The sequence below is a fragment of the Akebia trifoliata genome, chromosome 1, assembly GCF_017979445.1.
Source record: "Akebia trifoliata isolate Shusen 1 chromosome 1, ASM1797944v1, whole genome shotgun sequence".
In the NCBI taxonomy this organism is placed as follows: Eukaryota; Viridiplantae; Streptophyta; class Magnoliopsida; order Ranunculales; family Lardizabalaceae; genus Akebia; species Akebia trifoliata.
This window is the reverse complement of record NC_141375.1, coordinates 36,101,616-36,116,507: the sequence shown is the minus strand read 5'-3', so window position 1 is coordinate 36,116,507 and position 14,892 is coordinate 36,101,616. Positions and strand designations below refer to the sequence as shown.

General features: G+C 37.5%; 1 protein-coding gene across 2 annotated transcripts; it reads left to right on the top strand.

Moving 5' to 3' along the window:
• The first annotated feature begins 1,077 nt into the window (after positions 1-1,077).
• Positions 1,078-8,328, top strand: WAV2 (alpha/beta-Hydrolases superfamily protein). 2 transcript variants are annotated; one of them, XM_086457644.1, is made up of 8 exons: positions 1,078-1,477; positions 3,671-3,706; positions 3,817-3,895; positions 4,320-4,374; positions 4,498-4,614; positions 6,387-6,551; positions 6,679-6,919; positions 7,868-8,328. In XM_086457644.1, the coding sequence occupies exons 1-8, from the start codon at positions 1,240-1,242 to the stop codon at positions 7,891-7,893; spliced, it is 957 nt and encodes a 318-aa protein (XP_086313770.1). In that variant the 5' UTR covers positions 1,078-1,239; the 3' UTR covers positions 7,894-8,328. The 2 variants fall into 2 exon arrangements, with proteins under 2 accessions (XP_086313770.1, XP_086313779.1); XM_086457653.1 differs by having other exon boundaries at positions 1,084-1,477; positions 7,877-8,328.
• The last annotated feature ends 6,564 nt before the right edge of the window (positions 8,329-14,892 follow it).

The window sequence follows — 14,892 nt, the reverse complement described above, 5'->3', positions numbered from 1 at the left end:
TATACACGTTATTGGATTGAGTACCTAGCGGATTGGAAGATGGTTGAACCCAAAACTGATCCAATTAGTCACTCACTGCGATCCTATTGAGTTTGATGTGGTCCATATTAGTAGGTCCATGCAACCCAATCTCTCTTACCAAAATACAGGTTTAGTTTATGGGAGAATCACTAAAGTACATTAGTCTTCAACATGTAAATATGGGATTAAAAGTTTTGGAATGGGCTGATTTTTTTTGTGTTGTGTAAAAATGATCCTCTAACCATAGAGATGATTCTTAAAAAACCAAAAAAAAAAAAATCAGTATGAATCATTTAGCCCATATAAGATAAAACACGTAGTTTTATGAGTAGCTTTTGTGGATGTGGATCCCGACCCCAATTATATATATATTCAAGCTTATATTTTCAGAAACATGTTGACACTATTACTTCTATAAAAAGCATAGAAGAGTAATTATTTCCGTCATCTGATTATTACAATGCAACAGCAACATGACAAAGGCTCAAAACTAGCCATGTATATCTTGTTGATGGCATCTCTAAAAATGGAACAAAACACTTGAGACACTGATGAGTGAGTGGATCCGGTTTTTCTACTTAAAGATTTGATACCAAGAGACATTCTCTATCAGATAATCTCTTAAATTATCCACCCTTATCTATATTTTTGATAGGGTGCAACACCATTATTATTATTATTATTATATACTTAATAATAGAACTCTTATTATTACTTGGTATCGCTGTAGACAGTGGACTGGATCTGTATCTGAGTTTTGCCCAGTTCATAGACTATGGTCTTGTCAAAAGGATTAGTCCTAGGTCATGCGTAACACCTGTGCATATACACACGAACCAAGTAAGTACTTCCGGGCATAAATCACTTATCGATCCAAAATTGCCATTGAGCCACCCACTGGGGTTATTCCTATTATCTTCATGAATCATAGTATATTCCTTTAAATAACTAACATTTAATGGGGGTTGGTGTCATCCTATTCCTATTCCTATCAAGGCAATAGTAATTAGTAAACAACACAATGAAAGCTCAACAGATCTGTTGGTTAAATCTATCCAATCATCTCAGTTTTTGGGTGCGGAACCTACAGTATGGTGGGGCCCACATCTTGCATCACACGAAGTACATCATTTTACACATGATTTGGCGTTAGAGAAAATAAAAAATAAAGTAGTAAATCAGATAGATAGATCGATCGATCGAGAGAGAGAGAGAGAGATGGTGTCGTACGTGTGTGCCTTGTTGTACGTAGTAGTAGGGATAGTGGTGGTGGCAGTGGCATTGCTGGTGGCGTTTCAGGAGAAGTTGGTTTACGTGCCAGTGCTGCCTGGCCTCACCAAGTCCTACTCAATTACGCCAGCTCGTCTCCGCCTTAATTATGAGGATGTCTGGTTGAGATCTTCTGATGGTGTCCGTCTCCATGCCTGGTTCATCAAGCTCTTCCCCGATTGCAGAGGTAAGGTTTTTTTTTTTCTTTCTTTCTCTCTACCAATTCGATCGATTTTTGGTGAGTGCAAAGGCTGGATTGAAGCTAGGGTTAAGATTGTGGCTTCTGAAATTGGAATTGGTTATTTATGGCTTCTTTTTTAATGGATTCGAGTTAGGGTTAGTGTTTTGTTTCTCTTGCTGATTTATTTATTTAACTTGAATTTGTTGTTTCTGGGTTCATGATGGATTCTTCAAATAGGGAAATTTAGAATTTAAGTGTAACTGTGATTTAGATTAGCTGAAATTGTGGATTTTCTACTTTTTATTCGATTTAAGTTGATAGAATTGGAATTTTAGTTTGGGACCAGATTAGATAGAATGACTGTAGCCGAGTGATGACAAGGCTGAGTGTGAAGATTAAGGAAGAGACAAGAGTTGTGAACAAGAGCTTGCGTGAGGTAATGTAGAAGTAGCTCCATAAAGTGGGTAATGAAATGAAGGAGAGTTGATTGGCATGGTCTGGTCATGTACAACATAGGCAATTGACGAGGATGTTGAGATAGTGTTGTTTTGTAGATTGAGGGCTTTAAGAGGGAAAGGGGACTCTGAAAGAACTGATGTGAATCGAGGTAGCTTGGAGAAGCCCATCTTAATAGAAGATTGGCCTTAGAGTGGATGACAAAAACAGGATTCACGTAGCCAAAACCTAATTGATGCAGGATGATGAGGGGAGATAAGAAAATGAAATTTGATTTAGGAAAAATAGGGGATTTAGGGAAATCTGGTTAGGGATTGGGCTAAGGATTTGGGCGACAATAGAGAGATAAGAAAATGTAATTTGATTTAGGAAAAATAGGGGATTTAGGAAAATCTAATTGAGGATTTGGTATAGGATTGGGTAAGGATTAAGGATTTGAGATTGGGTTTACGATTTGGGTTAGAATAGAGTAAACCCAAAAGATAAGATGCAAATTTTATTTCAATTATTGTAGGATAGTGAAAATGGTTAGAGATTTGTAGGGTTAGGAAACGATTAAAGGTTAAGGTTTATAGGTTTTAAGAATTAAGAAAGGGATTTCAAGAATCGGGAAAATTTAGTTTATGGATTGGTTTCTTGAAAGGATTAAAGGTATCTTGATCTCTCACAAATAATAATAAATAAAAAGATAGAAAAGATGGATTGAAGAAGAGATAGATGATAAGAAGAAAATTAAAGAAAGAAAAAAATGATACTTATCTTGGAATCATCCAAATAATTTCCATGGCATCAACATTCAAAAGAAAACAAAAATTTCTTGTTTATTCCCTTCATTCTCTGTAAATAAACCCTAATATAATCTATAAATAAAGAAAATCAACCATGAGTCCTAATAAAACCAAAATACCTAATTTTCATAACTTTCTCTCTCCTAAAATTTCAACCCTACATCCTAAAGTTATCAAACTGCCCCTTAAATATCATACTAAGACCATGAACCAATAAAACATGAAAATAAATTCAAAAAACATAAAAATAAAGTCCTAAAATATAAATCTAAATAAAAATTAAAATCTACTCTTTAAGATTTGATGTCCCCATCAATTCTCCTCGACAGGAAAGATTTCGCCATTGGTGAAATAAAATTCTAGTAATTCTCATCATTAGTTGAGTTCCGCATTACTAATGGGGAACGTAAATCAAGCCAACAATCGAGCGTTTAAATTTTATGATTACCTTTTAGGATATAACCAATTGGATTTCTGAAACCTTGTTTTCATATTTTTTTAGTTGTTCATCACCACCTAATTAGCCCTTTCCACCAACCTTCCCAAAATAGAAGAACCTTAGAATAGAACAAATTTAGGTTGTCCTACATCACAACCCATTGTTTATTTAGGGCTCCAATAGTGATGATTACGAGATTTCACATGTTTAGATGATCAATTCTCTTTCGTCACACCAGAAGTTTTCTAGCTATTTGCAGTGTAAGAATAAATGAAACAGGATTTATCTGTGTGAAAGCATCTTTGGGTGGTTATGTGGATCATATTACGTGCATGTTGGATGTTTTTTTTTCCTTTGTACCTGGTTGTGCCCTTTTCCTTGGATGCTATGTTCCTGCTCTGTCTGGTTAGTCGATGTTCTTGTGGTCTTCATATCATGTGAGATCAGTATGTTTTTTTTCGGTCTGTTGGGATTTTAGAATGTCTTACAGGGCTGACACTGGTGTTCTTTTTGCAGGTCCAACCATTCTGTTTTTCCAAGAAAATGCTGGAAGTATCCTAGTGGTTGTCTTACTGGAATTGACTTGTTGGGTTAAATGTTTGTCCTTTGTCTAGTAGAATGGATACGGTTTCTTTTGAAAGGCCTTTACTGTTATTCTGCAGATATTGCTCACCGTCTTGAAATGGTTCGCATAATGTTGCAGAGATTACAATGCAACGTGTTTATGCTCTCTTATAGAGGGTACACATCTCCTCACATATTTGAAGATTTGATTGTTTGTGATTTTAATCACAGTGACAAAACTCCTTGACTTTTTTAAAAAGTAGTGATTAATTTGCGACTCTTTTGATCGAAATTTAATCCCCGATTATTTTGCAAAGTTAGGAAAAAATAATATATTTTTGAAAACATTGTGAGTTAATCGCAGACTTTGAAGTTGAACAATTATTTGATTTTTGTGATTGATAATATATTTCTTTTTTCAAATTTTCCGGGTTTTTTCCCCACCTTGCTTTTCCAAAATTTTCCCTTACCGAATTATTCATGAATCCTGTTAATATGGTTTTAATAACTTATTGGGAGTTGGTGCTCTATTCACTTGTCATTTATTATCTCAGCAACTCATTTAACTGGATAGGACAAATGTTTCTTTATTTATCAATAGATATGGAGCAAGTGATGGCTTCCCTTCTCAACATGGCATTACGATGGATGCTCAGGTTTGTTTTTATTCTTGTTAAACTTTTACTTATTTCGACTTCGACCTATTATGTATAGATTGAACTCAAAGTCTGATTAATATTTCTTTTTCTTTTTCTCTTTCTTTTTTTCCTCTTGGTCAGGCTGCATTAGATCATCTGTCTCAGAGAACAGACATTGACACGTCTAGAATAGCTGTTTTTGGCAGGTCACTTGGGGGTGCAGTTGGAGCAGTGCTTAGCAAAAATAATCCCGATAAGGTTTTTTCTATTAAAATTTCCCAATATTCTAATCTTTTTTGTAAATAATGAGCATTATTATTATTATAAGTAATGAACCTTATTCATACTTACAAACATAAATCAATATTGTTAAGATGTGTAATTTTTACATAGGCTTTTATTGTAGTATAAATCCTGGTATATGGGGATTAACAAAGTTGGTGCAAAGATTTGATGCAAGTTGGGGCTACTTGAATCATTGTCATGAATTTAGACCTCATTGAATTTGATTGACTCTGGGTGAATGAACCTATGCAAAGTATGACTTGGATATGTATCATTTCAAAATACTCAATATCATACAACTACAATATTGCACAATGATTTTGGGAAAAAAATCTTTGTTATAAAAAATGGTTGGCCAAATAGATAATTTTCCCATTCTTAAAATTTCAGACCTTAAGGCTAAGTTTCATTCATTAACACAAAATTAGCCTCTGATAATTTTTCCATAACTACATTTATGTGACAGTAAAGTCCTTTTAAACTATCTCTAATTCTGATCAACTAATAAAGGCATCCTTGTACTTCGACGTAAATCTAGCTCTAATAATGACTAGTGCCTCTAAATCTTTTAACTAATTGTATAAGTTAACTTTTATTAAACATTTTTATAAGTTGAGTGTATTGACGTTATTTAGGATATGTATGCTCGAGTTGAAATTAGGTTAGAACAAGTGGGAGTGAGATGAGAAAGTTTTTAACTCAATGAGTTTACACTTGGTATCTACATTAAGTTCGTACCTTTTTTGTTCTGGTTTTGGATGGATTAGTTACAATAGGAGATAGGGTAAAGGAAAGTCTTTTATGATGGTTTGGGCATGTAGAAGGACGATTGATGACATCTTCAGTGAGACTGAGAATTTTGGTGCAAGTCAAAGTCTCAGCGAGAAGGCCAAAACTGATGTGGATAAGAAAAGATTTGAGGATACATTCTTTGACTGAAGAAAATTTTCAAGATGGAGAAATTGAAAAATCTGATTCATGTTTCAACTCCAATTTCTGGGGTTAGGCATTAAAAAAAATGATCATGACTGTGGGATTGATCAACTGCTCGTATCCATGGAGCTGTCCTTTGGTGTATTATTGAATTAGAGAGTGGGTAAATTCAAAACTAGATCTACGGAGTGATGCCTAAAAACTGAAGATTTTAAGATAAGTAGGATAAAAATAATAATACATGCAAGGCAACTTTAGTCAGGATACTCCAAGGGATGAAACTCTAAGTAAGATTGTTGGGTAAGAAATACCTTGGGTGCATAAAATGGTAGAGTGCTCAAGGAGGAGTATAATATGGTCAATGTGTATGTGTATCAATCAAACTAAAATGTTTCGAGACAACAATTAGACAAGACATGCTATCTTGATCTGAATCTTGGTTTGTAAGGTAACAATATGTTGCACAGTTAATTTTTAAGATAAGTAGGATAGTGACAGAATATATGCAGTGCAACTTTATTTAGGACACCTTGCCTTTAAAAAAAAAAAAAAAAATATTGAGGACACCTCGAACTATGAAACTTTAATTAAGATCAACAAGCAAGAAATACCCCAAAGAGAACACTTCCATGTTAGATGGGACAAAATGGATGTAATGAACTACGAATTCCATGAACTCATCATGAAGTGAATATAGTATCTGCGAAGTTTTAGTTTATCTTTGTTTCATTGCCATTGAATTCAGTGGAGGTTTAAAAGACCTAACAATGCATCTATTTACTAATCACCTGTCTCTTGACTGGAGTTGACAGGTTGCTGCTCTTATATTAGAGAATACTTTCACGTCTATCCTGGACTTGGCTGGAATTGTGCTACCTTTCCTAAAATGGTTCGTTGGAGGCAGTAGTTCTAAAGGTCCCAGGGTTCTCAATTGTCTCGTACGTTCTCCATGGACTACAATTGATATTATTGGCCAGGTAAGGCAGTATGTCATATAAGCACTTACTCTGCTTTCCTTGAATACATACTAAAATAAAATGCACCTGCAAATGTTTCTGAGAAACTCGAGGGTGGAGCTTCATATTTTTTCTGCATATACTGCAGATCAGACAGCCGATTCTGTTCCTCTCTGGCTTGCAAGATGAGATGGTTCCTCCTTCCCAAATGCAGATGCTCTATGCTAAAGCAGCCACTCGTAATAGTCAATGCACTTACGTCGAATTTCCAACTGGTATGCATATGGACACTTGGTTGGCTGGAGGGGATCACTATTGGAGGACAATTCAGCTGTTCTTACAACATAATCTCTCAGAGAATGAAAATGACACAAAACAGAATGTCGATGGTATTTGAAATACAAAATCTCTCTACTCTTATATGACTTCCAATTCTTCTCTCTTGCATTCATACATAGTATGTCTCTAGTTGGTTCCACTGCTTGGAATTGGAAAATTTGAACCATTCATTTGAGGACTTCAATTTGGGTTACAATGATAATCTTTTTGCTTCCACTATTTGTCTTTATACTTCACAATTTTTTTTGAAAAAAATCATGAAATTTGCAAATTAATCGCGAAGTTTGAAGTTGAAGAATGTTATGGTTTGTAATTTTGTTTAATATATGACATGCACGCTTTTATGTTTTTCCATAATATATATATATAGGTCCCTTTCAATGGCTAACTTTTTGGCAAAACATTTTTCAAAACATGAGTTATATATATATATATATATATATATGGGTCCCTTTCAATGGCTAACTTTTTGGCAAAACATTTTTCAAAACATGAGTTAGAAGTTTTGGAATGGGCTGATTTTTGGTGATGATGATCTCTTGAGGAGATCATCATCACCAAAAATCAGCCCATTCCAAAACTTCTAACCCCATAAAAAATAGTTTACAAAAAATGGACGGTCCACGATTTTTCAACTTGTAAACATGGGTTAGAAGTTTTGGAATGGGCTGATTTTTGGTGAGGATGATCTCCTCACCGTAGAGATCATCCTCACCAAAAATCAGCCCATTCCAAAACTTCTAACTCATGTTTTGCCAAAAAGTTAGCCATTGAACGCTACCCTATATATATATATATTTATTTATTTTTTTAAATTTTCCCATCTTTTGCCATTTTATCAAAATTTTACCCTTGCTGAGTTATTCCCAAACCCTGGCTTTGTTCACTATGTTGGGAACCATCATATCATATGAGGGATCATTCTATATAAGCTTCATACCCACCGAATTCATCATATAAGCACCGCAACTTAGTCATTCCTTGATGATTTTAGATAGTGGTTTCAGATTCTGAGAGAAGGTGACTGGTGGGCATTTTAAACTCAAGCTGAGGTGTAAAAGTAATAGTCACCCCCGGAATACTCAAGATGAATTTTGGTTTCTTTTATAGTCGCTGCAAAAGAAAGGTTTTTGTGAGGAGAGCTGTTGGTAGTCACAAGCTGCAGCTTCCATTCAGGTATTTTTCACCAAGTTCTGGGCCCTTAATAGTTCCAAAAATGTGAATCCACTTTGGATCTGTACCACCCACTGTGCTACTACCTGCACAAACATCTGATTACCTTTGACATACCCCCATTGTATGAAATAAGAAAATACTGAAAAGTGCATATGTACTTTAAACTGGTTTACTTGTCTGTATTGAATCTCTATACACTGTCGAGGTTTTGCATTTTGTGTTGTGCTTTGAAGTCACATATGATCAATTAGTTGTTAAATAAATAGATGAGTGTTTTAATGGAGATTTTTATTTTTACTGTCAAATTGATTAAACTTCAAAAGAGATTGAGAAGAGAAAAAAAAAACTCAATAAATGGAAGGTAAAAGATTTTCCTCTGACCAATTATACTCTGGGGAAGCCTCCCCCCTTCAAATGTTAGTACCATGGATAACTTTGAGGAATCCCTCCATATTTTGGTTGAACTTAAGAGATGCCCCCCTTGGTTTTTGAAACTTATGAAACCCCTTCTTTGAACATATGCAAATGAAGAATCGAGAGAAAGGGAAAGCACCGGTAAGTATTTCCTTGTCGGACAATATAGAAGATGTAGAGGGTTGTAGAACGATTGAGAATGAAGCAGGCTGCTCGATGTCTCACACAAGCAAGAGAAATCTGGAGGAGATCCAGATGCTCGGCAAGGGAGACGAGAGCTATAATATGGATCGACAATCTGAGATGTTTAGAAACTACTCTCCATCAGTGGAGGCTTACGAGGATGCAGGGGAATGGGGTGTTCGGAATATCGATGAAGTTACGGTGCATACAACGAGTGACTATACGAAAGCGATCTTACCAGAAGAACTACAAAGGGAGGTAGTACAGGGAGCGAAGATTCCGGAAATTGTTAGGTGGAATAAGAATTGTGGAGAAGAGGGTGAGATGACAGTGGTAGACAGATGTTCGAATTTTAATGAAATAATGGTGGGGCCCAGAGAAGAGGTTTGGGTTGCAACTTCTGCGGCAGATTTGGATTTAAATCCTTATGGACATTTCAAGCCCATGGATCAGCCTATCCATTATGATCACAGTATGTTGGGGGGACCCTTGATGGACCTAGGTCAAGTATCTCTATTTTCCTTGGGTGAACAGGACTGTTTGACGGGATGGGCTTTGGACACAAAGAGTTACAAGGGGGAAATTGAGGCACAAACAGAGAAAGAAGCCACAAAAGTGGGGGTTAGAGGGCAAACTCAGGGAGATTGTTCAGGTGCAGGCAGTTATACTCTAAGTACTCTGTCAACTGCGGTAGATGATACAGATGAGATGTTTAAGGATGGAAGCGAGGAATTGGAGCTGAATAAGAAGAGGGAACTACATTCGAATGGTTCTATTACACTGATTTCTAAGTCTTGGGACAGTATGAGTAACAATCTTTGGGATTATCTTGGGGTGTCGCTTGATCCAGGGAGCTCGAACAATCTGAGCTTGTGGAAGGATAGTCGAGGAGAAATTTCTAGAGAAGGTATTTCTTACTGTTCTACGTTTCCAATAGCTTTCATTCTCACTACTTCTTTGAACAACTCATTATTGGTTTTTCGTATGGGTTTTGCTGGGGCATCCTATTGTTTTTCTATGTTCCCTTGGCATGATGTTAACAGGTTTCAACCTCCTTTAGCCTTGATTAATTCTCCCCAGAACAGTGAGTTCTCTCAAGAGGAGGATAGTTTGAGGGAGAGCAGTCTAGATGTCCCTCGTCTTTTTTCATCGGCGGTTCCCTTGACTCAGATCCATGATGAGGTGACTGGGTTGAATCAGACAGAAGGGTATTTTGATGGACATTGGGTTGACAGAGGGTTGGAAGACCCAAACTCAGTCCAGATGAAGGAATTGTTAGTGCAAACGGAGATGGAAACAGTTGAATGGTTGGTGAGCCAAGCCTTGAGTATGGCGGAGGAATTTGGAATAATACCTGAGACAAATGATAAGGATTGTTCGCTTATTTTGAGAGTAGTTATAGGAGATTCGAGGGATAGAGCTCTTCTTGAAGCAGAGTTGCAGGAGCTGAGCAAGGAGAGTGGAGTGGGTGTTGATGAATTGGGTATAGTTGGTTCAGACAGCCAGGAAATTCAAACTTTCAGGGATGGTCAATCGAATGAGGTGGTTGTGGTGGCCCCTATGGACTCAGTAAAGAGGCTTTCTAGGCCAAAAATGGCCAAGGAGGTGGAATAACTTAGAGGTGGTTTGTGGTTTAGGTCGGGGTTCTTATTTAGGTTTCTATGTCGATTAGGATTTTGTCTTGGAATGTGAGAGGATTGGGGGATAGAATGAAGAGAGCTGCTGTGAAAGCTTTTATTAGTTCAAAAAGGCCGACATTAGTCGCTCTTCAAGAGTCGAAGCTAGCAGTTTGTGAGGATAAAGTGATTAAGGAGTTGTGGAGGGGGGATATTGGTTGGGTTGCTCTTCCAGCTATTGGGAGTGCGGGTGGCATAATTTTGATGTGGAACAAGGATTTGATTCAAGTAATTGACAAATTAGTTGGGGCTTTCTCCATCTCGATTCTCTGCAAGTACGTGGATGAGGATTTTCAATGGGTTTTCTCAGGAGTTTATGGCCCCACTATGAGTAGGGAGAGATACCAATTTTGGGAAGAATTGGAGGATATAGCAGGCTATTGGGATAAGCCTTGGGTTCTGGGTGGGGACTTCAATGTTATCAGATTCACTAATGAAAATAATGGGGGACAAAGAATCACTAAGGGGATGAGGGACTTTAATGCTTTTGTTAATAGATTTGCCTTAATGGATTTACCCTTGTTAGGTAGAAGGTTTACTTGGTCTAATAATCAAGCTAATCCTAGGATGTCCAGATTAGATAGATTTTTGGTGGGTGGGGATTGGGAGGAGAAGTTTCGTAACGTGGTGCACACGGCAGCTCCCAGTTTAGTTTCGGATCACACTCCTATTATTATTGAGGCGGGGCAATCTAGAAATAATCCTATTCCCTTTCGTTTTGAGAATATGTGGCTTATTCACCCAAATTTTACAGATCTTGTCAAAAATTGGTGGAGGGAGTGTCCAACGGTGGGGTATCCAGGGGTGGTCTTCAAGAACAAGCTCAAATATCTGAAAGAGAAACTGAAAGAGTGGAACAAGGAAGTAGTGGGGAGGGTAGATTTGAGAAAGAGGGAGATCCTCAAGGAAATGGAGGTCCTAGATTCCAAGGAGGAAGTGGGGGAGTTAGAGATAGATGAAAGAGTGAAAAGATCGGAGCTTAAGTTAGAATTCCAAAGAGTAGCTTTAATGGAAGAGATAAGTTGGCGGCAAAAATCGAGGATTAAGTGGCTTAAAGAGGGTGATAATAACACTAAGTTTTTTCATAAGATGGCCAATTATCACAGAAAAAATAATCAAATAGCTAACTTGATGATCAACGGGACTATGGTAGAAGGAGAAGAGGGTATTCGAGAGGGGGTAGTGGGCTACTACAAAGAGCTTTATAGGGAAAGAGAGGACAAGAGACCTCGTCCTGATAATCTCGAATTCAACAAGTTAACTCATGAAGAAAGGGTGAGGTTGGAAAGGCAGATTGGGGAGGATGAAGTGAGATTGGTTGTTGCTTCCATGGGTGGAAACAAAGCACCGGGGCCAGATGGTTTTACAATGGAATTTTTCAAACATTGTTGGGAGATTGTATCCGAGGATTTCATGAAGGTGGTTTGGGAGTTACAGGAAAAAGATTGTTTAGAGTATGCCCTTAATAATACCTTTGTGGCCTTGATTCCCAAAAGAATGGGGGCGATTGACTTGAATGATTTTAGGCCCATTAGTTTAGTGGGATCGGTGTACAAGATTATCTCCAAGGTGCTGGCAAACAGATTGAAAGAAGTCTTGAAGAATTTAATTGGTCCTGAACAAGGTGCGTTCCTTAGGGGAAGACAAATTCTAGATGGGGTGTTAATGGCTAATGAATGTCTAGATTCTAGGATTAAGGATAAGAAGGTGGGGCTCATAGGAAAAATTGATATGCAAAAAGCTTACGATCATGTGAGTTGGGATTTTTTGGAGTATATGTTAGGTAGGATGGGCTTTGGTGACAAGTGGATTAGGTGGGTGATGAAATGTGTTACTTCGGTTTCTTTTTCTATATTAGTTAATGGGAGTCCGGCAGGATATTTTAGGAGCTCCAGGGGTTTGAGACAGGGTGATCCGTTATCCCCATTTTTATTCCTTATAGTGACAGAAGCTTTTGGGAAATTGTTCAGGAGGGGGGTTGAGATAGGAAGGTTATCCGGTTTTAGAGTTAACAGTGAGGGTCCGTTGATTTCGCACTTGCAGTTCGCAGATGACACCTTAGTGTTCTTAGATTCTTCTAGAGAACAAGTTAGAGTCCTTCGGGTTTTATTGTGCTGTTTTGAAGCAATTTCAGGACTTCATGTCAATTTGCAGAAAAGTAAGTTGTTTGGGGTTGGTGAGGTTGTTAACCTGCTAGTCTTAGCAGCTACTTTGGGGTGCAGCAGTGATACGCTTCCTTCTTCCTATTTAGGTTTACCTTTAGGAGCGTCGTATTGTAGTAAAAATATTTGGGAGGGAGTGATCGAGAAAATGGAAAAGAAATTGAGTACTTGGAAGGCAAAGTATCTTTCCAAAGGGGGTAAGGTTACATTGATCAAAAGTACTTTAACGAGTATTCCGATTTACTTCTTATCCCTTTTTTCGTTGCCTAAGTCGGTGGAAGTTAAGATTGAAAGACTCATGAAGAATTTTCTGTGGAATGATAATAACGGTGGTAGAAAGTATCATTTGGTGAATTGGAAAATGGTTTGCACCCCAAAGAAGAATGGAGGCTTGGGGATTAGAGGGCTAAGACTAACAAATAAAGCTCTCTTGGGCAAGTGGCTTTGGCGGTTCGGGGAAGAAAGAGACAACTTGTGGAGGAAGGTGGTTCGGGCTAAATATGGAGAGAAGAGGTTTGGTTGGTATAGTAAGGAGGCTAGAGGAACTTATGGGTGTAGTGTGTGGAGAGGTATTATGAAGGGTGTTGATAAGTTTGATAGGGAGATTAAATTCAAAGTTGGGTTGGGAGACAAGGTTAGATTTTGGGAGGATCTTTGGTGTGGAACTTCATCTCTGTCTATCCAATTTCCATCTTTGTACGCTTGCTCTTTGAAAAAAAATAACACAGTCCAGCAGTGTCTGATTCGAGACGGGAACACGAATTCTTGGGATCTGGGATTTAGGAGGAATTTCAATGATTGGGAATTGACGGAGGTCACATCTCTTCTAGATCTCCTTAATTCGATTCAATTCAGAGAGAACGAGCAGGACAGAAGAGAATGGTTCAAGGCTAAGGATAAGAAATTTTCTGTTAAGTCTTTCTATGATTGTTTGCTTCCGTTGCATGAGGTATCTTTTTCTCCATCTATCATTTGGTCAACTCTTGTTCCTTCTAAGGTGTCTTTCTTTTTATGGCTTGCTTCATTGGGTAGAATCTTAACCTTAGATAATTTGATCTATCGGGGGTGGATTACCCCAAACTTTTGTCATCTTTGTTTGAGGGATGGGGAGTCAACCAACCACATTCTTATTCATTGTTCTTTCGCCCGTATTATTTGGATGTTCTTCTTATCTCGTTTCCAGGTGGATTGGGTTCTTCCATTTTCTATCTTTGGGCTTTTAGAGAGTTGGAGTTTCAATATCTTCTCTGCTAGAAAGAGGCATCTTTGGACTATCCTTCCATTCGCCATTGCTTGGGGTCTTTGGAAAGAGCGTAACAACAGGGTGTTCCATAACAAAGAAAGCTTGCCTCATACGGTGATTTTAGAGACTCTGGGATTTCTTTTCTTCTGGTCAAAAATGAGTAAAGATTTTGAGGGATTGAGCTTCCAAGACTTTATTTTTAATTGGGATATGGTTTGTGAACCATAGCCTCCCGTCGGGCGTGTTTTATTTTTTGTATTTTCTCTTTCTTGTTTTTATGGTTTTGTTTTTTGGGGGCTATCTCAGCCTCCTCTTATCCTTTTTCTTTCATTAATAAAATTTATATTTATCAAAAAAAAAAAACTTATGAAACCCCTTGATTTGGTATTCCATGAGGGAGTGAAGAGACTGACTCAAAATGACCCAAATACACTTGCCTTCAACCTCTAGCGGAAATCCGGAGACCCTTGATTTGGCACCTTTTGCCAAAACTCCTTAATTTTATTTTCCCATATACCCATTGTCTTTGACCTTCCCAAAAATTCATTAACTCTTTTATCTTTTTCAAAAACTCTAGAAGTCTTTGAGCTTTGAAGGTTCAAGGGAATTGACTCTTTAGGTTGATGGGGTATACATTTTTACCCAGGTGATAGGTTTTTGGGGGAGAGGGTTTTTTCTTTCTTTTTTTTTCCTTTTTCTCTTTTATATGTGGGAGGAGGTTGAAGATGAGAGCATTTCGGTCATCTTTTCAGTTTGCCTTTGAACCCTTTTGTTAATCCACCCCCAAAGTTTCACCATTTGGGCACACAGCTGATTTAAACATATTCCTCTCGGATCTGATCTGGTGAATATTTGATGAATATTGGAGAGACATGTGTTTTCAAACTGATGACACGCTCCCTTGGGCCTTGACCTCACGTCTTGTTTGAGAAACAAGACGTGGTCTTAAGTCTTAACTACTCTCCTTTTCAACTTTTATTTTTCCCCCCAAATCCGTAATCTTCAAACTCTAATTCTTTTTAACCTATATGCCACATTTTCTTCAATTGATCATCTTCAACCTCTATAGGCATGTTTGGTTTGGATTGTTAAATTTTGATTCCAAATCCTGATTGGTTAGAATCATATTCACCTTTTTTTATCCTATTTCTGTAGTTATGAAAAAATAT